Source organism: Branchiostoma floridae, chromosome 4, assembly GCF_000003815.2.
Source record: "Branchiostoma floridae strain S238N-H82 chromosome 4, Bfl_VNyyK, whole genome shotgun sequence".
Taxonomy (NCBI): Eukaryota; Metazoa; Chordata; class Leptocardii; order Amphioxiformes; family Branchiostomatidae; genus Branchiostoma; species Branchiostoma floridae.
Window position 1 is genome coordinate 4,484,951 of NC_049982.1, and position 26,398 is coordinate 4,511,348.

The 26,398-nt window shown below is 45.4% G+C and overlaps 5 protein-coding genes across 5 annotated transcripts; 3 read left to right on the forward strand and 2 right to left on the reverse strand.

Annotated features, from left to right (window-relative positions):
* The first annotated feature begins 158 nt into the window (after nucleotides 1–158).
* LOC118413075 (peptidyl-prolyl cis-trans isomerase-like) lies at nucleotides 159–4,409 on the forward strand. The gene is made up of 5 exons (XM_035816221.1): nucleotides 159–417; nucleotides 1,530–1,560; nucleotides 2,315–2,494; nucleotides 2,684–2,765; nucleotides 3,228–4,409. Exons 1-5 carry the CDS (start codon nucleotides 241–243, stop codon nucleotides 3,358–3,360), a joined length of 603 nt encoding a protein of 200 aa, XP_035672114.1. The 5' UTR covers nucleotides 159–240; the 3' UTR covers nucleotides 3,361–4,409.
* Nucleotides 4,410–6,903: 2,494 nt separating this feature from the next.
* Nucleotides 6,904–8,555, forward strand: LOC118413039 (pyrethroid hydrolase Ces2e-like). Its single transcript, XM_035816178.1, has 3 exons — nucleotides 6,904–7,284; nucleotides 7,615–7,794; nucleotides 8,370–8,555. Exons 1-3 carry the CDS (start codon nucleotides 6,904–6,906, stop codon nucleotides 8,553–8,555), a joined length of 747 nt encoding a protein of 248 aa, XP_035672071.1.
* A 274-nt stretch (nucleotides 8,556–8,829) lies between these two features.
* LOC118413040 (carboxylesterase 5A-like) lies at nucleotides 8,830–11,647 on the forward strand. The gene is made up of 4 exons (XM_035816179.1): nucleotides 8,830–9,333; nucleotides 9,960–10,116; nucleotides 10,707–10,950; nucleotides 11,449–11,647. The coding sequence occupies exons 1-4, from the start codon at nucleotides 9,028–9,030 to the stop codon at nucleotides 11,645–11,647; spliced, it is 906 nt and encodes a 301-aa protein (XP_035672072.1). The 5' UTR covers nucleotides 8,830–9,027.
* Nucleotides 11,648–12,596: 949 nt separating this feature from the next.
* LOC118413071 (liver carboxylesterase 1-like) lies at nucleotides 12,597–15,978 on the reverse strand. The gene is made up of 3 exons (XM_035816218.1): nucleotides 15,775–15,978; nucleotides 14,286–14,529; nucleotides 12,597–13,350 (listed from the first exon to the last, which is right to left on the reverse strand). The coding sequence occupies exons 1-3, from the start codon at nucleotides 15,857–15,859 to the stop codon at nucleotides 13,152–13,154; spliced, it is 528 nt and encodes a 175-aa protein (XP_035672111.1). The 5' UTR covers nucleotides 15,860–15,978; the 3' UTR covers nucleotides 12,597–13,151.
* A 176-nt stretch (nucleotides 15,979–16,154) lies between these two features.
* LOC118413044 (putative inactive carboxylesterase 4) lies at nucleotides 16,155–18,993 on the reverse strand. The gene is made up of 4 exons (XM_035816187.1): nucleotides 18,939–18,993; nucleotides 18,119–18,459; nucleotides 17,506–17,685; nucleotides 16,155–16,730 (listed from the first exon to the last, which is right to left on the reverse strand). Exons 1-4 carry the CDS (start codon nucleotides 18,991–18,993, stop codon nucleotides 16,161–16,163), a joined length of 1,146 nt encoding a protein of 381 aa, XP_035672080.1. The 3' UTR covers nucleotides 16,155–16,160.
* Nucleotides 18,994–26,398: the final 7,405 nt, after the last annotated feature.

Consider the following 26,398-nt stretch of genomic DNA (forward strand, 5'->3'; position numbering starts at 1 on the left):
GTTTTTTTCAGGGGCATGAACGTTGGCTGAACTTTTGCAATGCAATAAATATCCACATGGCTGTGCTGGGCAAATCCTGTAGATACGAAAAAGTATAAACATTATGTATATCTAAGGTGTCTTTGTTGCAAAATAAGCTGTTGTTTACACCCATGCAGCGGGGTCAGCCCGTGACCCGGCGTAAGCCGTATTTCAGAGAATAACTCGTTCTAGGGTGACCTTCGGTTCGACTGCACTGTGATGCGGCAGTCACGTGAAAAAAAGGGTCACAGTTCAACATTCCATCCCGTGTGTAACCAGCGTAGCACGAGGACAACCTACTCCCGCAAAAAAAAGCGAGTTGAAGACATGTCTAACCCAAAAGTCTTTTTCGACATCACCGCCGACGGTTATTCGCTGGGCCGAATCGTCATGGAGGTGATTATTATAGTATTTGTACAATATTAAACAATGATTTTGGTAGCTATCGTGTATTAAACAAGGGCATATGCATGCAAGGAGACAATGTACCACGCCCATGTCTAGGTAGTCGGATGTCGAAATCGTCTTGTCTTTTGAGTAGCATACATGTAATGGCCGAAACACGGGTTTATTACTGTAACAGCAAATTGTGGGCGTTTTAGATACAATCGCGGATGTGCCGTGTGAAATTCGGCTGTCCTGCGACGGAAACGATGATCGTAGATCCTTGTCAAAGTTTGGTTTTGCCAGAGCTGCTCTTCAACTGCACCCCTCCGCACACACACAAAAAAAAAAACGTGCGAACGAATTGTGATCGTGCTTTAATACACAACGCTTCTTTGCCTAAATCTGGTTTCTATGGAACGCTGATATAGCAAAAGGAAAAGCTGTACTGATGTAGAACATGAGTGGAAATTTCCATTACATTGTATGTGCGTATAACGGACCTTTTCATACCCAGCCTATACATACCCGCAGGCGTGTCACCATGCCTATTCATCAATTCTTAATCAGTGACGCGCGGATCCGCAGCCAAGGTTGAGAGCATTAGTAATAGCTGTCTTGGCAATGCTCTAAAGACGAAGCTTTGCTGTGTCGTTTTACAATTACATGAACGAGAGTTTAGAATTCGGGAGAAAATAAGTCTTATTCTTTTACCTACTGTGAAGTGAGTAGTAAGTTTTTGGCATGTTCAAAAGTATAGTTTATTATCACGTTGTCGGTACAATAGAAGGTAAGGGGAGCGTTACTTCGTCATGCACGATTGAATGATATGTGTACTTCAAGCCATTATCACACAGCAGCACACAAAATGGCTCACAAACGAGTCTGGGAGCTCAAAAGGACCCTCCTGGCCTGAATACGGCCAGTGTTCTCACAACAAGCACTGCGCGATCTTAGGGTCCGGCTGTCAGTTACCATCCACGGCAATAGGGTATACTTAGAGGCGAAAATAAGATTTTGAAACTTGACGGTTGAGAAGATTGCGCATATACCACTCTTCCCTGTCCTCCAATTAATATTCATTCCATCTCAAGATAACAATGGTTCTATGCTTTATTTTACAGCTACGTGCCGATGTTGTCCCCAAGACAGCAGGTGAGGGCTTGTCTGTATTCAACCATCCTGTCAGAATATATAAATATGCCATATATATATATATATATATATATGGCATATATATATATATATATATATATATATATATATATATATGTATATATATATATATATGCCATTACATCATGATTTTTGGTGGCAACACATAACGTTGCTCACATTATTCCATTATACACGTACAATGTCATGTACTGAGTCAGACTATAGCTTTCCATGTTTATGGTACCAACATTTCATGACGTGTGTAAATTTAGATTGAGTAAAAACAATTCCATATTTAAACATCCAACATGCGTGCATACCTGCGTCAAGGTCACGTGAGTGTAAACACCATATAAGGTACGTTTAACCATCCAGCATGGCGTACAGTAAAATGCCATGATAACGTGTGTGCAAACATGCATGTAAGGCAGACTGAAATCCAGAATGTCCACGCCTCATCTCTGCTGCAAATATCGCCTGCGTGCCTGCAGTTAGCCAGACGACGGAATTAACTAGCGTAGAGATATCGATGCGTAAAGCTTAGGGCACAGCCCGCCGCACGTGCAAATACTTGCTGTCTACTTGCCAAAACGTGGGCAATCTTTTGGGATCCGTAAGTGGTAAGTACCGCCTCCGTACGAACTCCGTGGCCTCCCCCAAAAACGTACGGCACAAATTGCACGTACAGCGGGTTGTGCCCTTAGCTTTACAAGTTGTAATCCTCTTAATCCATTGCCATGTACGTCTCCAGAGAACTTCCGAGCCCTGTGTACCGGGGAGAAGGGTTTTGGGTACAAGGGCTCTACCTTCCACCGGGTCATCATTGATTTCATGTGCCAGGGGGGAGACTTCACCAACCATAACGGAACCGGAGGCAAGAGCATCTACGGCAACAAGTTCCCAGATGAGAACTTCCAACTCAAGCACACAGGTGACACGCTGTTCTTGTCTGTTCACATTCGTCATGAGCCGTCGCACAGTCTTGATGTCGTAAAAGATTCAGGCAGGCAGTGACGGAACCAAAAGCCGCCAACATCTAAGGCAGCCTTTTTGAACATTAACAAGACAGCTGGATTTTGCGCGACTATCTCAAGTTCTGTTCTATTCTGTATTTTTGCAGGCCCGGGTATCCTGTCCATGGCCAACGCAGGCCCGAACACCAACGGTTCACAGTTCTTTCTGTGCACTGTAAAGACTTCTTGGTGAGTGGCATTGTTTTGATAAATGTTGCGCCATCATGTATTGAACATTGTAATTATCGATGTTAGGACCAGGCTGATTTGCCATAGCCTACCGTGGACCCAGTATTTGGAACAGTCTACCACCAGACATACACATGTACGCACAGCCCCAACTCTGGCTTCCTTTATACCCCTGTTATATTACCCACGATCTTCGGGTGTATCGATGGAAGATCGGCCAGATTTAAGATCGACAGAGGGTTGCGCGCATTTTTCACCTGAAAACCGTCCCTGTCACATATAAGTCATACCTTGTACAATTGTTGTGCAATAAAGTTATCATTATAAGCGAGGCTCGGGCGATTGCCGCAGAATCGTCGTCCGATCGATTTTCGCTACATGTGAGGGGGTATTAAGAGACTCTTAAAGTAACAGAAACGACCAAAATGAACGGACATAATGATGGTGTTTGTGTTTCTCCAGGCTGGACGGCAAGCACGTGGTGTTCGGGAGCGTCGTGGAGGGCATGGACGTGGTGAAGAAGGTCGAGTCGTACGGCAGCGAGGCAGGCAAGACTTCCAAGAAGATCGTCATCGCCGATTGCGGGCAGCTGTGACGTGGTCGTCTGGGGTTCTGTTGATCACAGATTGATCATAGATTTATTGATCTCTGTTGCCGTTCATTCTTGGTGTTGCAGGCAAACGAACGTGTAATGGCTTAAAAGAATCGACTAATTTGGTGACTCATCAAAAACTACTGAAATGTGGTCGTCTGTGATCTTGATAACTCTAACAGGCTAACCACTCTGACTATATAGAGACAAAAGTTTGCCAGGGGAGTTTGGCCACTATATGATTTCATTTTCCCACACATTTAGGCCATGTTGATTTAATTATATGTCTGACATCCAATCGCGCATCAATTTTTGGGCGTTTCCAAAAATAAAATAAAAAGTTTTCACCGTACAAAGCAGCTTAAAATATATGCAGCTTAAATATAAGCAAATATCTGCTGTGCATTGCAAAAAAATTGGAAAACGTATAGTAATGTCATAGAATATTCAAGGTTAAAGAAGATGTGAAAGAACAAAAATTAAGAATCAACGGTTCGGAATACATCGTATCATATTCTTATCTGTGCGTTCAGTCAAATGTACAACCTTTCTGACCACAAGATTTCATAATGAAGACAACTTTTTTGGGTCAAAGATTTTATACGCACGCTCGCATCAGAATTCGGGTTCCCAGGGGATGTCATCCATATAATCAAATCAACATGGCCTAAGGAATCTAACAGAGCTAGCTCAAGTCCCACATGTCTCTGTTGCCATTTAATCTTGGTGGTGCAGGCAAACGTGCAATGGCTTAGAAGAATCCAATTAAAATTAATGAAAACTTTTGGTGGCTCATCAAAGAAAATGCATGTTTTCTGCTTAGTCAATTTCGTCAACGCCAACGTCTTTATACACAATATCATGTGAAAAATACAGGAAGGTTAATGTTTCACCCTAAGCCTGCAAAAACACTTCGGCATTATTCCCAAGAATGATTAAAGATTGCTATTGCTCTATATTATCTGTTTTTGCGTTGTTATCCATAAGTAGTTTCATCATTGGTCAATCAACTGAACATAGTTTTCGTATGCATACAACCTTATTTCTCCTATTCAAACGATTCGACAGTACTTCTCTGCTGTCTTTCTTATAGTATAGAATAAAAGAATGAAAATAAAAAAGATCATTTTACACTGAAGAATGCAGCTGATAGACTGTCAAAGCGTATTTATAGCAGAAAAATAAATTAACGGTTGTGTACTTAAGAAAACTCAGTGTTCAATCGGTGTTATGTTTGTCCCACGCTGTCTGGTTACAATCTGTGTCTATGCGATCACATAAATAGGTCATGATTGTCAGCGACAAATGAAAGATCAGTTACTGGACAGAGTTTGTGGAACAAAGTAGTGCAGAGTCTGACTGCGCACCGGGGATGATGGTGACGGTCATCTCGTGGAATGTGCGCATCGAGTTTTTGTATGTAGGTCTTGTCCTGCATGTGTGGCATCCGTCTGTCTCGGAAGACAATGGTAGGCAGACAGGGTGGGTTAGGTGACCTGTCTGCCTGGCCTGCACGTGACTTTTTAAGGTGAAGGAGGGGGGGCCGTGCACTTCCTTCTCCACCCTCTCGTCCACTGTCCTACAGGGGCAACTGTGTGCAACGTGTAAGACGGCCCCAGCAGATGCAGGTTTGTTGTTTCTGCATGTAAGCCTTGTCCAAAATGTAGGTCTGATAGGTCTAAATTTCCAGGACAAAAGGATATGTCTGTTGCTGAACTGGTAGTAGTTTCACAGCTGACCTCCTGGTTCCAATTTTTTGGTAACTGAGAGACCGTGTTTAATCCCGTGAAGGGCATTTATTTGTCTATTTCATTTTCCATCTTGAAGACTCCTGGGTGACTCCTTCAGCATTTTTGTTGATTTTTAAGGGTGCCCAAGCATCTCGATTCAGTCTTTCAGAACGAACGTAAAGTGAGGACCCCTTGTTCAATAAGGTACTAGTGCGTCGAGCAAGATAAAGAGGAAGGGCTAGGATCCTATCCCCGTAAAATATATACCCTGCTACTGAAACAGCAAAGAAACTTGCCCTGTGTGCCATACAAGCCATACAAGGGTGTGAATGATCGAACGAACGTGTCCCAGGACAGTGCCGAGGGGGCGTGTCTAACGCGCGAGCAGTCAAATCGCTGTGCGGATATCATCATTGTGTATGCACACTATATATACCGCTTATCTACCGCTGGCCTCCCCAGCTACAGGAGTATAGACATTCCCAGCTCGCACCATGGACATTCGGGCATTGCTGTTTGTACTACTGACATGCTGCAGAGCGCAAGGTGGGTTTTAGATATAACTTTTGACTCTCTTGTGACTCTGTCTTCAATCCGAAGTGATCTCAGATAATGCCGTTCAATAGACTCTACGCAACAGGTGCCAGAAAAGGGCTTGTATATACAAGCGATTGAAGCGAAGGTCCGGTGTCACATTCTCCGTGCGACAGACGTACGATCGACAGCAAACAAGGGACATTTTAAAACAGTCGTGAATGTGTCGTACAGCATTTGACTATTCTGTAGCTTTAATCCTCGTCAACTTCGAAATGGCCTCGCTCAAAATCGCACGATCATGTCCCATGTGAAAGGGCCGAAATGCGACGACACCTCCCCTTCGTATCCCCTCAGTCTATCGACCTATAGTCGGGACAAAGCTAGTACGCACTTCACCCCGCAGAGCCCTGTCAAGTATTACATTGTACTTTCTTCCAAGTTCTCATATTCAATTCCAGTGTAACTAATCTTAAAATGTCAGAAAAAAAATCTTCATTGCACCCGGTTTGCACAGCAGGATGACGAAATGAATGACGAAACTATCTTCCGCTTAAGCTTAGGGCAACCTGCCGTGCGTGCAAATACGTGCTGTCTACGTGCCAAAACGTGGGCAGTCTTTTGGGATCCGTAAGTGGTAAGTACCACCTCCGTACGAACTCGTAGGGGAATCCGCAGATACGCCGTAGAACTTTACGTGAAGGCAAACGTTGTGTGCCATCGGGCTGTGGCTTCGCCCCTCCCCCCCCCCCCCCCCCCCCATAGGTGCCATTACGGGCGACGTGCCTGTCCTGTAAAGCCTGAACGTTTTTCAGAAATACGTGACGGGCGTCGCCTCCCAAAGAAACGTACGGACAAATTGCACGTACGGCAGCAGTACCCAGCAGATTTTACTCGACGGTGAGCGAGCTTCTGAGACAGCCGTGTAAAATTGTTATGAGAGTGTCATGTTGCATCTAAGATATGTTAACTAAGTGTCCTGCCTGGTAACTTTGATACCAGGTAACAATCTGCTTTGGAGCTGACATGAATATATGCGTCCAGGTTTTTGCACCGTAGATCAGATTGGTTAAACTAAGGAAATGAAACTTGAATCTGTCGACCTCTTCTCTTCCAATGAGACGGGTCAGACATGGGTTCAGCCAAGTTGTTTGCTTTTTGTTGGCGTATCTGATAGTCGCGGGAATCTTTTACCGCGCCACAATCGTCGTCTTTCAAAACAGTACAGGATGCGAATGCGCTGCCGATTACGCCACGCGGTTGGGTCTGCATTGACTTATTAATGTCTGCTCGATATAAAGAAAATTTAACATTCTTCCCAGCAGCTGCTGACAGTGGCCATGACGTCCCCGTCGTGCGCACGGCTAGCGGCGATGTGCGGGGAACTGTGCAGCACACCAACGACCTGCCCGACAAGCCGGTCTACACCTTCCTGGGCATCCCGTACGCAGCGCCCCCTGTCGGAGACCTGCGTTTCCGCACCCCGCAGCCTGTAGCTCCGTGGAAGGGAGTGAGAAACGCCACCAGACTTGGTCCCTACTGTCCGCAAGGGCCGAACATGCTGTACATTCTTCCCTTCCAGCTCCAACACCACGACTTCGATGAAGACTGCCTCACACTGAACGTTGAAACGCCAACTGTTGCAAATGACACGGGACTGCCTGTAAGACTTAGTGTTAGTGTTAGTGTTAGTGTTAGTGTTAGTGTTAGTGTGTGTGTGTGTGTGTGTGTGTGTGTGTGTGTGTGTGTGTGTGTGTGTGTGTGTGAGTGTGTGCGTGCGTGTGTGTGCGTTTGTGTTTCTGTGGTTCTGTGTGTGGGTGCATTTGTGTCTGTGTGTGTCTGAGTGTGTGTCTATCTATGTCTTAGTGTGTGTGTCTTAAATGTTTGCTAAATCGTTACGCCAAAAGGGTCTGCCCCATTGGCAAGGTCAGTTTGGCGGCGCTTGAACCCCATTGTTACATACCCTTAGTTTTCTTCCAACTCACACCTCCAGGTTCTTCTGTGGATCCACGGTGGGTCGTTCGCCATCGGTACGGGATACTTCCAGCCTTTCGCCGCCATGGCCGCTCATCAGGACGTGGTTGTCGTGACCATCAACTATCGCCTGGGGGCGCTGGGCTTCCTCAGCACTGGGGACGAGAACGCTCCTGGGAACTTCGGCTTTCTGGACCAGGTGGACTACTTGTTTGTTTGTCTTAACAAGGAGGTTAAAATCAAGAAATCTTAATAAACATCATAATCAAATATTCAATTGAGACGAAATATTAAAAAAAAAAGTTAAACCCTTCCCGCGCCAACGACAGTGCCCATCTCTGGCGCACAGGGCGGTGCCCATCTCTGTTTCATTAGCCCTGGGCCACACCCAACGCAATCACTACAGTAGGGGAACATCGGCTTCCTGGACCAGGTGGATTACTTCTTTGTTTGCTATTATCTTTATATACTTCATAGTCAAATAATCAATTGATAAGAAATGGACTAACGGTGAAATACTTTACTTACCCAAACTATCTTTAATCGACGTAAGAAGAAATAGACAACCATTTTCATTTTACTTTCATGTGCTAGGTGGCTAGGACTGACAATGTCAAAAATGGCCAAAAATGTATTATGTACTTTTAAGATAAGTATCGACAACTGATCAGCTTTACGTGACACGCATTAAAGACTTATAAAGACCTATAAAACCACTGAAACAAAGGCAACGACCATATCCTAACCCCAGTTCCCTTTTATGATCTTTTACAGATCCAGGCGATGACGTGGGTGAAAGAAAACATCCGGAACTTCGGAGGAGATCCGGACCGAGTGACGCTCTTCGGTCAGTCAGCCGGCGGCACGAGCGTCTGTTACCACGTGGTCTCTCCCCTCAGCCAGGGGCTCTTCCAGCGGGCCATCTCGCAGAGCGGCACCTGCAGGACTACAGGCAAGTGAACACCAATAGAAATCTGCATTGGCGATAATTATGTAAAAATAAGCAAGTTCAGGGTGTCTCATAATCTCACCCGTGAACATTCCAGGTCATAGGAACTCACCCCAAACAGCAGCCCGCTATCTCAAGTGTCCAAAAGTGTAATTTTTAAAAATTCCGACCAGCGAAACTTATCGCAGCTGTCAAATATGCCGCCATCATGGCTTCTCATGACGTCAATTTAGGGACTGATCACTTCAAATTAGATGTCAGCACAGGCCTAAGAAATGGACCAAAACCTTGTTTTTTTGCCTAATCTGAACAGCTGCAACCTACACTGTTTCACCAATATGGAAATGTTACTTACATTTTCCTGCTAAAAGTCGAAAATAGGCTAAAATAGGTCACTGCCCTACAGGAGTCCTCCCCAAGCCGCTGGAAGTTGCCGCCGTGTTGGCTGAGGCGGTCGGCTGTGATGGGAGGGACACGGGGAGCATGGTGTCCTGTCTGCGGCAGAAACCAGCAGACGAGCTCGTCACTGCCCAGCAGGGCATGATGAAGTGGGGGACGGGGGAGTGGGGCGTCGCTTTCGGGCCGGTAGTCGACGGGAGCTTCCTTCGGGCGCACCCCGATGATCTGTACGACCGGGGCCGGGCACACCCCGTGGACTATCTTCTCGGAGTGAACAACCACGAGTACGGACTAATGCTGCCGTCTCTGGTCGACCCGAAGTTTGGCCAAGGCATGACAGAAGAAACTTTCGTCCATAGCCTTGAAGCGCTCATAGGAATGCTTTATCCGGTAAGAGAACCCAGCGAAATTCATGCTTTGTTGTTGTTGTTGTTGTTGTAAGACAAAATAAATGAAGTAATTGAATAGATTCTCCGATGAGTCAGACTCATCCAAGCATCAACTGTTTTTCGCCAGTGACTGACGCTTCAGCGTGAACGATGTTCTGTGGTGGATACCATCTGATACCGTCTGACAGAATTTATCCTGTGATTTGATGCACATGTATTTTGTATCATGTAATGTTCTACCTGAACCTACGTACAGTGACGCTATTGCCGCTGTTTGTCTGTTACGATACTTTGAACTGACGACAATTACCTGGTACAAACACAGAGTTGAACTATACGTACCACAAATCATGACAATCGAGAGAACCACGCCCAAAATATAACTTTCCTGGCGAGGACAATAATACCGATATAGAATGAAACCATTCCCACAACTATGCGAATGTAGCCTCCTTCGCAGACTTCAAGCGGAGCTGGCTTTATTTTGTTTGAAACTAGCTAACCAGCGCCCCCCCCCCCCCCATAATATAAAAACCAATTCCGCTCGATGTCTGCGAAGGAGGCTAATTCCAATGTACATTTTCGGCCATTCCTGCGTTACTCATTTTCTTTCTATCTCAATGCCAGAGTTCCCACACGGCCAGTATCGTGGCTGCTGCTCGGGAGCTGTACCATGACCAGGACAAGCCGGACGACCCCATGGCCATACAGCGGCAGTTCACTCACGTTTTTGGCGATTGGATGTACGTGGCTCCCACGGTGGACACCGCAAATAGACACGCAGGTGGGGTGATAGGTCTGGAATGTCATTTTGATTTCGTTCCATGCGAAAAAAAAAACATCGTAATTTCGTCACTCATCAACTAGTGATGCTGAATGTTGGTTTATATTGATTCATAGTTAATTTGCATAAAAAGCTTTCACAATAATTAAAGAAAATAAATAACAGTGAATACAACAGTGCGAGGATAGCTCAGAATCTCGAAAGCTTACTAGTATGAAAAACGGTGCCTGGATATTTGTGATCTGCTCTAATTAATTACAATTTACATCTTGTGTTTTCAGAGACATGCATGTAAACCGGTTCATGGTTTGAAATGCGTATGTGCGGGGTCAAAGGTTAAGTTCCCAAATTTGTACAGTTATTGTGTAGACCGTGCTTGATACTTGTACTATCCAGACATGTTTTTTTTTCATGTCGCAGGGGTCCTCAACGTTGACGTATTACCCACAATGCATCACAGTGCCCACGTGCAGCTCAAACCTGGAATCAGCTTATTGGGCCAACCCAAACTAACGTTGTCGTTGTTGTCACTATGCGTACTGGCAGTGTGCTCATTCAATGATTCACGTATTCCTTTCTGTTTCCCCCAGCGTCTGGCTCCAAAGTGTACCTGTACGAGTACCATTACCCGCCTGCGTTCGCCTCCACCGTCCGGCCGGGCTGGGTGGGGGCCGACCACTGCGATGACGTGTTTATGGTGACGGGCTGTCCTTTCCTGGACGTACCGGTAAATACCAGGATGACTGAGGGAGAGGGGCTACTTCCGTTTTCTTCGGAAGACAGGAAGGTCAGCGGGGACATGATGGCTTACTGGGCCAACTTCGCCCGAACCGGGTAAGTTCGCCAGACTTTGAATTTACTGCATCTGTGAGCAGCGACACCTAAGCTGCAGTACGATGTGAACCAATCACCCAAGGAAAGTGACAGATGGTCACCAAAACATCGGTTGAATAAAATACCTGGCTGTGTACAAAAAATATTTTTATTCAATAGGACCTTACATTGACCTGATATACGTACAACTCTACTTCACCTTTATCCGCTGGTAAACCATTATCCGTTGTTTTTAAAAACGGTGTTTATGGATATCAAATCGAAGGACGTTGGTTTCAAATTCTGTTGTATTCAAAATATTGCAGTTTGAAACCACACCGCTCGTCGACTTTATATCCATAAATATACCATTTGTTTAAACAACGGATATAGGTTACCCCGCGGATAAATGTAAAGTAAGGTTACACCTGGTTGTTGCGTATACATTATGCCTTCATCACATAAATTATAGAAGTATTCTTCACAACTGTTGCTGAGTAAAATCTGAATTTCCCCCAGGAACCCGTCAGACCGTACCGGCGGCCCGGCAGACAGCCCCACGGTACCAGAGTGGCCCCGGTACACACCGGACAGCCCCGCCTACATGAACCTGGGTCTGACGTCATCTGAAGACGTAGGGCTGCACCACGATAGGGTGGCGCTGTGGAATGACGTCATTCCCGAGATCCTAGCATCGTCCGAAAGGGACGAGCTGTAGATGGGAAATGTCGTCGCCATTTAAGACGGGCGTTGCCATATAAGACGGTCGTCGCCATTTAAGACGGTCGTCGCCATTTAAGACGGTGGTCGCCACATCTGAGCGTTTCATATAACTTTGGGGTCTGGGGGTGTTAGATAAGAAGTAAAAAGGTATATAAGGCAACAGTTTGATTACAACTGTACAGCAGTGTCGTCATGAATAGTAAAAAAATAGGAAAAATAAGAAAGTGACCACCGCGGGATCGACCTGTAATCGCTAACGGACTACGTCAAGGAACATCACTGTGTGGTAAATACATTTAGTTAAAGTGAGTGGATCAATACATTCCGGCCAAAAATGGGGTAGGGAATTTCCCGAGCAGCGTTGTAACCCTGCTTCGCCTATTGATTCAGTGAAGTCAAGCTTGCCTAATCTTGATGTTTCTGACTTAGGGAGAAGAGATGCTGCCACAGTTATCGCTATGGGCCGCTTCATGATGGTATAACATTAGGCCCTACGAACCTGATTTTTTTTTTAAAGTGATAAAACGTTACATATTTTCAAATACACGTAGAAAGGCAACGACCATTTACGAGACAGAAATTAGCGCAGTGGAATGCTGAGATATGATGGCCCAAACAGGTTATATTAGAATTTTATTAGAATTATCCAGCAGGTTTCAGAGTCAAATAGGACACGGAAATTTCAATACTGAAAGTTTGCATGTGCCGGAGACGCATTTGGCGGTTTTGCCAACAGTGTGTCATGGTTGCAACATGTGTCTATATCAACTTTAGCCCATGAAAAAACAAGCGGGATCAATGGACGAATGATTTATTGCGCAACAATTGCATCCATGACAATGTATGAATAACACCAATTACAGTATAGTACTACCATTACACATATATATAATATTACAACAATTCTAGTTACTACAATACTAGTGGACTATTGGAATCTATGGTATTCAATAAAGGTAACTATTACATACATCAGATTGAGTACTACTGTGTTACTTTCATGCAGATTCTTATAAAAAATCTGAACAAAAATATTGAGAGTTATTTCATAATCCACTTAATTAGAAAACAGTGGAATATCAATTCCAGCTTAGCCAGTGAAGAAACCTCAAGTTACCTTTTAAAATATGGTGGTGTACTTGAAAGGCAACCTAGTAAGCAATATCAGCCCGGGTTGTAGCACTTCAATTATCAAAGTCAATTTTTGGGACACATTTCTACGTAATAAGATGAAGCAACTCTATTCCATTCCATACCAACATTCAAGGAGCAAATATTAGATGCCGCAGTGGCATGACGATGCCGTGAAGTCTAACTTTCGGGGGTTACAATAATTAGGGAATCCTTGCGCGGCTTGTTTCTGCGCCGTTTTTAATCGCTCAAAGGATGAAATAATGATGTAAATGTGACAATATAGTGCAGTAGATATCAATTCTATACATTTTTTTCCACTTTTAATGCTGTAATATTGCTTAGGTTGCCTTGAACATGAAATTCAGCTACAGCTCGTACTTTTTGGACGACGCTATCATTTCAGGAATGACGTCATTCCACAGCGCCACCCTGTCCGGGTGCAGCCCTACGTCAGCAGATGACGTCAGCCCCAGGTTCATGTAGGCGGGGCTGTCCGGTGTGTACCGGGGCCACTCTGGTACCGTGGGGCTGTCTGCCGGGCCGCCGGTACGGTCAGACGGGTTCCTGGGGGGGGGGGGGATTTAGATTTTACTGAGCAGTAGTTGTGAAAAATACTTCTATAATTCATGTGATTAAGACATATTGGATAAGCAGCAACCAGCTGTATAGGTACATCAGGTCAATGCAAGATCCTATTGAATAACAAGATTCTTTGGTCACAGCCAAGCGTTCTCTTCAACCGACCTTTCGGTGACCGTCTGTCACCTTCCTCGAGGCAATTCTGACTGGTTCACATTGTACTGCAGCACAGGTGTTGCTGCTCACAGATTCAATGTGAACCAGTCAGAATTGCACTGAGGAAGGTGACAGACGGTGATCGAAATGTCGGTTGAATAAAAGACATTTATTACGTCTGGGCTTTACAACCATCTCTCAAAAGTGACGGGGAACGCCATAGACTTTCTGCAACTTATGATCTCGTGTTTTATCTGCATAAGTTGACGTCAGAGAAGATTGCTTATTCCTTGACAATGACTGGAGTTGGGCTGTGGGAAATTTGGGTAAGTCCAATTTCGTGTTGGAAATTACGGTTCAACTTTGATCCAAAACCAGGTGTCATATACAAGTATGAGGTCAATGTGCAATATTCTATTAACGGGCAAAGTCACATTATGTTCACATAAATCGATACAAGAAACAAAATGGTAAACTTCATTGATAAGGTAAACAGTATAGTGTATACGGCACGTGCCTACCGTAGATGTTGTAGTAGTAGCATTAATGCGGTTCTTCTTTGTTATGAGTTCCATGTGAATCGGTCTATACAGATATGCTGTCAGGGCATGACAAAAGTAAGTTGAAAGTGTTGTGGATTCTGTCTGAAACGTCTGACCGTTTTTAAAACCGTATCCAGTAGCCTGAGTGGTTGCTACTTGGCGGATCTTAATACATGGATGTCTAACCTTCATAGACGTAAATTCAAAGCCTGGCGAACTTACCCGGTTCGAGCGAAGTTGGCCCAGTACGCCATGATGTCCCCGCTGACCTTCCTGTCTTCTGACGAAAACGGAAGTAGGCCCCCTCCCTCCCCCATCCTGGTACTCAACGGTACGTCCAGGAAGGGCCAACCCGTCACCATGAAGACGTCATCACTGTGGTCGGCCCCCATCCAGCCTGGTCGGACGGCAGAGGCGAACGCAGGCGGGTAATGGTACTCGTACAGGTACGCTTTGGAGCCAGACGCTGGAGAGGAACAGAGAGGAGTACTTATGTCATTGAATTAAACACACTGCCAACACGCACGCACAGTGACATCAACAACTAAGATAACGATTCTGGAAACTTATCAGTATCTGTGTTGGTAGTAATCATAGTACGTATACAATGCTTTCTTCCAACACAAAGAAATTTAAGCATTGTACGACGGGGGTGATCACATAAGTCCTCGGACCCAGCCAGAAAAGTCTTATATAAATATGTACCAAAATTCAAATTATTGTGATCATTACTTTGCAGGCGACACCCAGTAATGGTAGGTAAGGGAGAAGGAAAGAAACATGGACAATTGACCTGACCTGTGGTGTGCGGGTCAACTTGCGCTGCTGGAAGTCAGACACCCAATTCTTTTTGCTTGAAATAGAAAGAGAATCATTTTGACAATGTCTTTTGTTAATTTACGGCATGGGGAAGTCGACCCACACACATCTGATCACAATTCACACCACTTTTTTCTCGCCACTTACCTTCTGATTTGCAAAAAAACGAATGCCTGTAAAGTAATGACTGCAATGATTTGAAATTTGGCGGATATTGATAAAAGGCTCCATACTATGAAGTTGTGCCTCAAAATCTGAGTTGTGCTTGTTATTTCTGGGTGGGGCAGAGAACTTATTGATCACCCCTCGTACAACATTAGATAATTTTAAATTCGGGTTGTTCCAATAAGCTGATTCCAGGTTTGAACTGCACGTGCTCAGAGAGATTCGTTGTTGGTAATATGTCAAAGTTGAAGGCCATAAACAAAACTGGAAACGTATCAAGCACGGTCTAGACAAGAGAAAATGATATCAAGAGGATCCTCATTTTCATCGGATTCACACAACACTGTAAGCTTTTGCAGTATGTTCAATCATTCATGAAAGATAACAAATATTTGAGTAACCAATCTCCCGTCTTACATCCCTGACTTGGAGTACCTGCATGCTTATAATTCATTTTAAAAAGATCATCGAATTAAACACTTGGCAAAGGTACACATCAACAACTTTAGGCAAGAAGATTTTATCAACGACGACAAGAAGCTTTTATCAAAATACACGGCCGAGTATTCACAATCTCCAAATGTGAGGGATAAGTGATACCAATCACAGATTTTCTGGCATTCATTTAATTTCTGTACTTGAGCAGAATCACCAACTGATCAAGGCCTAAGATTTGATTAGTATTCTCTTTGGTATGGAATTAAGTAAAAAGAATATATCATCCCACCTGCGTGTCTATTAGCGGTGTCCACCGTGGGTGCCACGAACATCCAGTCACCGTAAAAGTTGGAGAACTGCCGCTGTATGGCCATGGGGTCGTCCGGCTTGTCCTGGTCACGGTACAGCTGCCGAGCGGCGGCCACGATACTGGCCGTGTGGGAACTCTGGCATCGTGAGAGAAAGGAAGAAAAGATAGCAGAGACACATTTTTTAATTGGGCAAATGTGTACATTTTCAAATATTGGCAACTTACGTCATTTACTTGCTCATTTCACAGCTGTTACGTGCGATTTACAGTACGGTTGAAAACGATGTATTTTTAAACGGGTGAAAATTGGTGCATGTGTCGATATCATTCATACAATTGCCATGGCCTAACAACGACAAGAAAAGCTAATTGGGTTCTATTACCGGATAAAGTCCTCCTATGAGCGCCTTGAGGTGGCGGTTGAAAGTGTCCTCTGTCATGCCCTGTCCAAACTTCGGCTCGACCAGAGACGCCAGCAGAGATCCGAACTCGTCGTTGGTCACTCCAAGAAGATAGTCCACGGGGTGTGCCCGGCCCCGGTCGTACAGATCATCGGGGTGCGCCGGGAGGAAGCTCCCGTCGACTACCGGCCCGAAACTGTCCCACATCGACGACTTGATGACGTCCTGCTGAGCACCGACGAGCTCGTCTGCTGGTTTCTGCCGGAGACAGGACACCATGCTCCCCGTGTCCTTACCATCACAGCCGACCGCTTCAGCCAACGTCGTGGCAACTCCCAACGGCTTGATAATGGTTCCGAACGAGTTGCAGGTGCCGCTCTGCGAGATGGCCCGCCGGAAGAGCCCCTTGCAGAGAGGAGAGACCACGTGGTAGCAGACGCTCATGGCACCAGCAGATTCGCCGAAGAGCGTGACTCGGTCAGGATCTCCTCCGAAGTTCCGGATGTTTTCTTTCACCCACGTCATCGCCTGGATCTGGAAAAAGGAATTGGCGTTATGCGATGGTCGTTGTCTTTGTTTAAGTGGCTTAGCAATAAGCATCTTTCAAACGTTGCCTACTTTTCTCCTTGCGAGGCTAGTTGGGAGTTAACCGTCAATATAGATGGGATATAGATTTCATTTTGTCACACAAAGCTGGGCAGTTGTCGATAATTATCCGTTCAACGTTTGTAATACATATTTTGTCATTTTACTCCTTCCTAGCACGTAAAGATTAAGTAAAAATGCATCGACAAATACCTTTCCCAGAAATTTTTGATATCTATTTCATCTCACTTCGCCGTCAATAACATAAGCTGAAACCACGTTTTTTTTAATCGAAATGCCATTAAACTTAGCTTAGTCTGCCAGCAAAATTTGCTTACAGTAATTTAAGTATTTAGTGTATTTCGTCTGTATCTGTATCTATACAGCCGGTATAACCGCCCTTCGGCGTAACACACCAGTCTCGACTGATGTTTTGTTATAGCCATATGAAGTTAACAAACCTGATAGCAAATTCTTATTTTGCCAGAACTATTATAGAGTGGAATTTGTCATCACCAAGCACAGTAGGAGCATTTTGGCTGAATATTTTAGACAACACTTGCAAAAGTTAGGTGTGACGGGTCGTTCAGTGTAATATAACCAGCTGCTGTTGCGCTGCGTGCCTGCGAAGCTGGTTTGTTACGTCGAAGGGCGGTTATACCGGCTATATAGATACAGATACAAATAAAGAAACAAGCTTAAGCAAAAAAAGTACGTAGTCCACCTGGTCCAGGAAGCCGAAGTTCCCAGGCGCGTTCTCGTCCCCAGTGCTGAGGAAACCCAGCGCCCCCAGGCGATAGTTGATGGTGACGACAACCACGTCCTGATGAGCGGCCATGGCGGCGAAAGGTTGAGGGCGTCCCGTGCCGATTTGGAACGACCCACCGTGGATCCACAGGAGAACCTGGAGATGTGAGGTGGAAGTTTGTTATACACCTTTGCAGCAATGGGAGTGAGAGTAATTCCTCTATAGTTAGAGGCAGATGTTAAATCACATTTTTTTAGGTATTGGCACAATTCCTCCTTTGAGCCAAGATGATGGGTAATTTTTCAGACATTAACACATATACTTACGAAACTAAACTTTTTGGATGTCTCTTTTCCCTTTGGGCGGGGGAATGTGGACTTACGTTCAAATTGTGTTTTGCTATTCGGTATTGTCTACTTGCCTTGGTATTCTTTATCATCCACTGTTTGACTGTTTTGGTAAATATCTTATTTTCCGGGCTGTAGAAGTGGCGGCGAGTAACGCTATATAATTTGTATAACTTGTTTCGTCCGTGTATTTGTGTTTGATGAAAAAAATAAAACACACACACACACACGCACGCACTTACTGGCAGTCTCGTGTCATTTGCAACAGTTGGTGTCTCAACGTTCAGCGTGAGGCAATCTTCATCGAAGTCGTGGTGTTGGAGCTGGAAGGGAAGAATGTACAGCATGCTCGGCCCTTGTGGACAGTAGGGACCAAGTCTGGTGGCGTTTCTCACTCCCTTCCACGGAGCTACAGGCTGTGGGGTGCGGAACCGCAGGTCTCCGACAGGCGGCGCTGCGTACGGGATGCCCAGGAAGCTGTAGACCGGTTTGTCGGGCAGGTCGTTGGTGTGCTGCACTGTTCCCCGCACATCGCCGCTCGCCGTGCGCACAACAGGGACGCCATTGCCACTGTCAGCAGCTGCTGGGAATTAGTGTTTACAATTGAACTCGTACAGTAACTTGACTGGGGCCGATGTCGTCAAGTATGAACATCATCATCTTTATTTCGCACAAAAACACTTTGAAAAATAATATATTCCCACTCACGTTGCCTCAGTGGAGAGTTAAGGACTGGGGTGAGAAGACCGAGGCATCGTGGAATCCGAGATTCCATGCTTACCCGTAAAATACTTAGGGGGTGGGTGGGTGGGGGGGCTAAAAATTTGACTGCACTTCTTTCCCGTGCTCCCCCCCATCTACTAATATCCTCTTCAGCAGAAAAGGTGAAGAATTGCTCCGAAACTTGATATCATGTGTTGCGCTCTGTTGTTCAGATATAACACAGAAAAGACACCTACACTTGAACAGAACTTTATTGCCCGACAATTGTACATGATATGGCAACTATTATTACACAAAGTACCAAATGACTGACACTCGGTTTTATTCCGACTGCTGTACCACATGAGAAAGAGCCATACACTCTTTGTGTCTGGCGGTAGGCTGTTCCAGACATTGGGCCCATGGTAGGCTATTGATCTTCTGAAGGTCTCTCGCTTAGGCTTTGGGACAACCAGTTGACTACTTGCTTTGGTTGTTCGTGTACTCTGGTCCCTGCAGTACACAAACATCTAGCGCATGTAGGGTAGTAGTTGCATATAACTTCGGAGCTTTGGATAATCCACACAGATCGGAGATATCCCTCTGGTGAAAAACGGCTACACTAGAAACCTACATTGCCTCTGACCGTGGACTGTAGCTAGACTAGTCTACTCTTGCTAGGCTGTGTCCCTCCCGTCCGGCTCATGATTCACTTGTGAATAGAGGGGGAGTTATATCACATGTCATAAACTCACGCGAGTGGAGATCTCGCGAGAGTTCATTCCATTGTGATATCATTGGGAATCATAATATATTCCCACTCACGTTGCCTCAGTGGAGAGTTAAGGACTGGGGTGAGAAGACCTCGGCACCCGCTTCTCCCGAGTGCCATTATTCCCCTAATTTAAGTTCCTACATTTCCCTTCATTTAATCCTCTCCCAATCCTTATTCTTCTCCATTCCCTTTTCCCAATCCTTATTGTCTTCATTCCCCCAATCCCTTATATTTACTCCCTCACCTCTGTGCCTTTCCGTACAAAACCCTCTACGTATGCATTAAGCCACCTTGACAACACAGCAGCATCCCCTATGGTCTGCTGCGCATGCTTGTTGTTATCAACAGGGTGGGTGTAAGACTATCACAGTCACAGTCATCAGTCTTTAGGTGTTCCTCAGGAATGCAGATTGATCCCTGGTTCTCAGCTAAGTTCCTTGGGCGCCTAAGGTCCGGCTCGAGTGGGACCTGTCCAATCCGAACTCAGTGGAATGGTCGACGACCAGTCCGATTAGATAGAGAACCCTTAGAGATTACCTGAGACCAACCTCTCCCAGGTTTACAGTAGTTCAACTCATCCTGCGTCGTGTTGGAAATCAAACATTGATTTCTCTGCGTATACAAGAACAATATTCCAGCTGCAGAGAAAGCTATCACCACAATGCTTGCTCAGTATCTAACCTGTAACTGTCGACCTTTACGCACAGTTCTATGTATTTCAGTCTGGACAGGCCCCACTCGCTTCCCGGACCACCAGGCCGAAGCCAGTATGGGTGGCAACAGCTTAAGGGAGCTGAACACGGTCCACGAGTGAGAACTAGGCCAGCTAAAGGTAGCCAATAAACAGGAACACAGAAAATCCAATGGTAGGAAGGAATGTGACACGAGAAACTCGTCATGATCTTTGTCTTTATTCCAAACTTGCATAACAAGAAACGCAAACACCGGTTCAGTCAACGGTAAAATCACCATCCAACATTACCGTGCAGACGCTGCGGACCTTATCGAAAATTGCATGTCGTCCAAGGTCACAATCTAATTGTGACAAACGAAGTTCCATTGTTCCCATTGTGTCCTCCATTCCTTTGACCTTTACTTCTGACCTGTCCAACAAGGTAGGTCTTCACTGTACTACCGTACGGTTTGTTACCTACCATGGATTTGTTCACCAACCATGCAACAAACCAAACAAAATCTGAGGTTGTCCAACAACCTGTCGTCATATCAAATGAAACACCGACTCAAATCAAACAAAGTTACGATTACCGTCCACCGGCGCCCGTTGTCTTACAGCGAAAATCCACTATACCGTCTGACGCACCCCGCTGTCCAACAACGAATTCTCTACACGATTGTCCAACAATCTCACCACACCGTCCACCGGTGCCGTTGTTCAACAGCGAGTACAATATACAACCATGTACTGCACCCCACCGTCCGACGGTGCCGCTGTCCAACAGCAAATACAACATACAGTCATATACTGCACCACTCCCTCCAACGGTGCCGCTGTCCAACCGCAAATACCAGATACAACAAAGTACTGTACCACACCGTCCAACAGCGAATACAACATACAACCATGTACTTGTACTACACCGCCCAACGGTGCCGCTGTCCAACGGCGTATACAACATACAACCATGTATGTACCGTGCCACACCGTCCGGCGGTGCCGCTGTCCAACAGCGAATACAACATACAACCATGTACTGTACTACACCGTCCGACGGAGTCCGCTGTCCAACAGCGAATACAACATACAACCATGTATGTACTGTACCACACCGTCCTACAGTGCTGCTGTCCGACAGCGAATACAATATACAACCATGTACTGTACCACACCGTCCAACGGTGCCGCTGTCCAACAGGAAATACAACATACAGTCATATACTATACCACACCGTCCGGCGGCCACGCTGTCCGACAGCAAATGCAATATACAACAAAGTACTGTACCACACCGTTCAACGGTGCCCGCTGTCTGACAGCAAATACAATATGCAACAATTATTGTACCAAACCGTCCGACGGTGCCGCTGTCCAACAGCAAATACAACATACACGATGTATGTACTGTACCACACCGTCCAACGGTGCCCGCTGTCCGACAGCAAATACAATATGCAACAATTACTGTACCAAACCGTCCGACGGTGCCGCTGTCCAACAGCAAATACAACATACAGGATGTATGTACTGTACCACACCGTCCAACGGTGCCCGCTGTCCGACAGCAAATACAATATGCAACAATTACTGTACCAAACCGTCCGACGGTGCCGCTGTCCAACAGCAAATACAATATACACAAATTACTATACCACACCGTCCGACGGTGCCGCTGTCCGACAGCCAATACAATATACAACAATTGCTGTACCAAACCGTTCGACGGTGCCGCTGTCCGACAGCAAATACAATAAACACAAATTACTGTACCACACCGTCCGACGGTGCTGCTGTCCGACAGCGAATACAATATACAACAATTACTTTATTACGTCATCCGACGGTGCCGTTGTCCGACAGCGAATTCTAACCAATTAAAACATTAAATCGATCGACGATCCTCAGTCATACAGAGTCAAAACCTAAAGTTTCCCCACAAAAGTTACGTCCTCGGTACTAAGAAATCAGACCACTGCGCCCCGCTGATCAGCCTGACAGGAGCTGGGGAGGAGAGAATACCGGGTTAGTGCAAAACTGCGACCCACTCCGAAACTACGTCTCGCTGATCAGCCTGACAGGAGCTGGGGAGGAAAGAACGCCGGGTTAGTAACGAACTGCACCCCGCCAGTCCGCCTGACAGGAGCTGGGGAGGAGAGAACGCCGGGTTAGTGCCGAACTGCTCCCCGCTAGTCAGCCTGACAGGAGCTGGGGAGGAAAGAACGCCGGGTTAGTGCCGAACTGCTCCCCGCCGATCAGCCCGACAGGGGCTGTGGTGGAGAGAACGCCGGTTTAGTGCAGACCTGCGACCCGCCCCGAACTGCGCCCCGCCGATCAGCATGACAGGAGCTGGTAAACTGGAAGAAGGGCACATCACATGTTACGTCATCGCGGCAAAAATTACTGAGAAAACAGAAACATCACGAGTTCACGACGGTTAAAAGATCTCTTACTAGCGTACAGGCTGTCCGACAACCTGAAGTGCAAAAACAAACACTTTCAGAAAGGATATCACAGTCAACTTGGAATCACCGCTGCAAATTGTTGACTACTGCCCGAGTAATGAAGTCTTTGAGCCTGGTCCAACCACTTTCCGGGCTGTTGACTGCTCCACAGATTGCAGAAATGCTGGCCTAGCACAGAAAACCATGGCAAAATTGTACGGTAAAACAGACAAGCAACACTGCTAAAACGAGAGCAGCCCAATCAGGCAACTCTACCCGAAACATGGCGCTTCGGCACACACAGAAAAACACTGACCACCACTTTGACGACTGCCCAAAGTTTCCAAAAAATGGCTTAACTCACCCACAGCGGTGTCAGTAATAAGTTTAACCACTACTGTCGTCAGGGGAGGAATGTCAGGTGCTCCTCCAGGCCCTCGGTGATCAGTTCAGTGTTGTTCTGCTCCATTAGGCTCCTTGCGCGAGAAAACAAGGATTACGGCAGTCCTGGTGGTGATACAGCCTTGTCTGAATACCTAACTCATGCGAAAAAACAAACAAACAAGGAAATCACAATGCATCCGAAGCCAAGTTAACCACGCTAAGTTGAATCAATCTCACCTGCGCACCCGAACACGTGCGCTCCACATACAGATGCAAATTCCACTCATAAATGACACGAGTATCAGAAGGAACATTTGAAAACTCGAATATGCTCTAAAACACAAGCTGCACGCCTTAGGAAAGGTGAGCAAACAAATTCACAGAATAATAAAACGAAATTCAGACAGCAAAATGTCTCTGCACTGAGAACACTGTCCCGCCAAAGCGCGGGAAACAGACCGCCAAACGAAAATTCCAGAACACGCCATAAGGCGGCAAGGCAATACTGCGTACCTTCTAGGTTAGTGACACTAACGCCAAAGGAAACTACTCAGTCCTTTGCTGCCGGCAAGATACGTTCCCAGAAGTAAAAGATGTCACCGGCTTGCACATGGCTGGTACCGCGCTACAGGAGCTCTGCTTGGCAATGTCCTGTTCGTGCGGCTCATGATTCACTTGTGAATAGAGGGGGAGTTATATCACATGTCATAAACTCACGCGAGTGGAGATCTCGCGAGAGTTCATTCCATTGTGATATCATTGGGAATCAGGATACGTTGAAAACACGAAAACAAGATGAAGGTTAAAAAGACACCTCGATCGACCCCTTAATCAAACTTCAATTATATATATCACTGAGTCGAATTAAACTGTTTTAATAGAAAGAAGAAAACATCAAGTCAACACACACGAGCTTCTATGGTGTTTATATATCACCGAGCCCCGTCCAGTGCGACGGGCTAGATTTACAATTTAAAAGAACTTCTGAAAAGAATCTGGTAATTTAGAAAGTCGGCTACCTTCTGCTGGAGATCAACAAAAGGTTGAAGCTCGTCGACCGTGCTTGTGTGACAAGAGCTAAGGTGAGGTATGCCGGACCTAAGTTTAAGATTCCCACGACTATCAGATACGAAGCCATCATTTAGTAGCCGAGAACAAACAACCTAAAGCAAACACCTCGGCTGACCCCAAATCTGATCCGTCGTGTTCGATGTTTAGGGGTCATACTGTGGGGAGGGGTCGTCGCGCTTTAGGCACAGTCACGTGTACATTGGTCGTGCGATTTTGACTAGGGTTAACGCCACAACACGACTTACGTTGTACAAAACATTCGCGACTGGCTTAAAATGTCCCCAAGTTGCTGTCGCGGACCTGTCATATAACGACTATGACCAGGCCTTCACGTGTATACTACTAGTATATAGAAGCCTTCTACTGACACCTGTTGCGTAGAATCTGTTTAGCGGCATTACTTTTAGATCACACCATACCGAAGGCAGAGTCGCACCAGATTAAAAAGTCACATCTTAACCCCACCTTGCACTCCGCAGCACGTCAGTAGTACTAACAGCAATCCCCGAATGTCCATGGTGCGGGCAGAGTTACTCCTGTAGTAGGTAGGTCAGCGGTAGATAAGCGGTAGTGTGGGTACACAATGATGACATCCGCACGGCGATTCGCGACTGCTCGCGCGTTAGACACGCCTCCTCGGCACTGTCTTAGCAACCGTTCGTTCAGTCTTCAGACCTTTGTAATGTCTAGTGGCACATCGGACAAGTTTCTTTGTCAGGTTATATCTTAGGCTTAGGTCACATTTCTAAACCAGGGCCCGGCTGGGCAGCTTTCGGGAGCGAAAATAACTAGAAAGGTAATATTTGCAAGCAAATACAGAATGTTACCTTCACATGGTCTAGCCTAGCATTTCTACCTGATTTAAATGATACAGGATAATCAAGAAGGGATCAAGAAGGGACGAATGAATTTCAATATTTTTTATCTGTAACGTTACGTATCTTGAATAACAGACACAGTGTCCCATTTGGTTCTAAATAGGGGTTCTCATCATCGTCACATCTCAGTTGCATAGCTACCAACCACATGGGCACTGTAAAAAAATGTATCTCTGAAAAGAATCTGGTAATTTACAAAGTCGGCTATATCTTCTGGAGATCAACATAAAAGTTGAAGCCCGTCGACTGTGCATGCGTGACAAGGGCTAAGGTGAGGTATGTCGGACCTAAGTTAAAGATTCCCACGACTATCAGCTGCAGATACGAAGCCATCATTTAGTAGCCGAGAACAAACAACCGAAAACAAACACCTCGGATGACCCCAAATCTGATCCGTCGTGTTCGATGTTTAGGTAAAACTGTAAGGAGGGGTCGTCGCGCTTAAGCCCCCTTTACAAATCAAGAATTTATAAGAATTTAAGAAAGCACACAGCTCTAACTGACCTCGTCTGTCTTTTCTTCAGGGGCTTATGTTGATAAAGACACATGTTGTAAACAATCAGCGTGGGGCAAACATTGCAACATAAATCCTAGAGTCACTGTTATCATAACGGTCCATAACGGTGTCAGCATGTGCGAACTTCGAGCATGCACAATTCAGTTTTCTTCCTATCAACCTTGCTGGATAATCAAACATCATTTCTCAGTATTTGTCTATGCTAATTTAAAGGGGCATTCCACTCCACAAGGGAGTGTTATTTTCCGATAGATATTCATTTTAGCAAGTGATAACTGCATACGACTTCACATTATACGATAAAGTACCCAGTTGCTCCACATACCTCAAAAGCATTCAGTCTTCTACTAAACTCCCCAAGTACCCTCTAATTGAATTAATCCTATGGCTGAATACAATGCAGAACTTTTATGTAAGGTTACCAAACTAATTTCAGGTTCGCTAAGAAATTTCGTCTTGTTCTTGTATTCTTTGCTATCTTATGTGCAACTTGCCTTCTCGGTGTGCTCAGCGTACCTCATTTTTTCTGAAAATATGTACGATAAACAAAGTGTCTATGCGTATAGGGAATGCATGGGTAGGGTCTGCATGGGTTTAGTGAGTGTCATTACTGTTTTATAAAACACACATCACGCAATTCATCCCAAGGTGAATTCCACAAAATTCGGCTGATTATGTATTCATTGACACATTATTTATTGGAAAACAAGACTCCCTTCTGGAGTGGAATGCCCCTTTAAGTCTTGCAGACGGTTGTCGCCTTTTACATGTTATTATTCTAACATATAAACGTCCGAAGTTACGGGTATGTCGAAGTTACGACACCTTCCGTTAGCGCGTTTCCTCACTTAAGTGCATTGGCACGCTGTGTCACATTATCGAACTTGACCTTCGTTTTCCTGAGTCCTAACACTACCCAAGTATCAAACATCATCAGGATCCATACAACGCTTCTCGAGTTATATTGTTTACAGACACACATACCGACAGACACACAACACACAACGAAAATACAACCCACTTGGTGAAGGTACATAAATTCTAACAGGAATCTTAGCGTATTACATTTTGATCGATG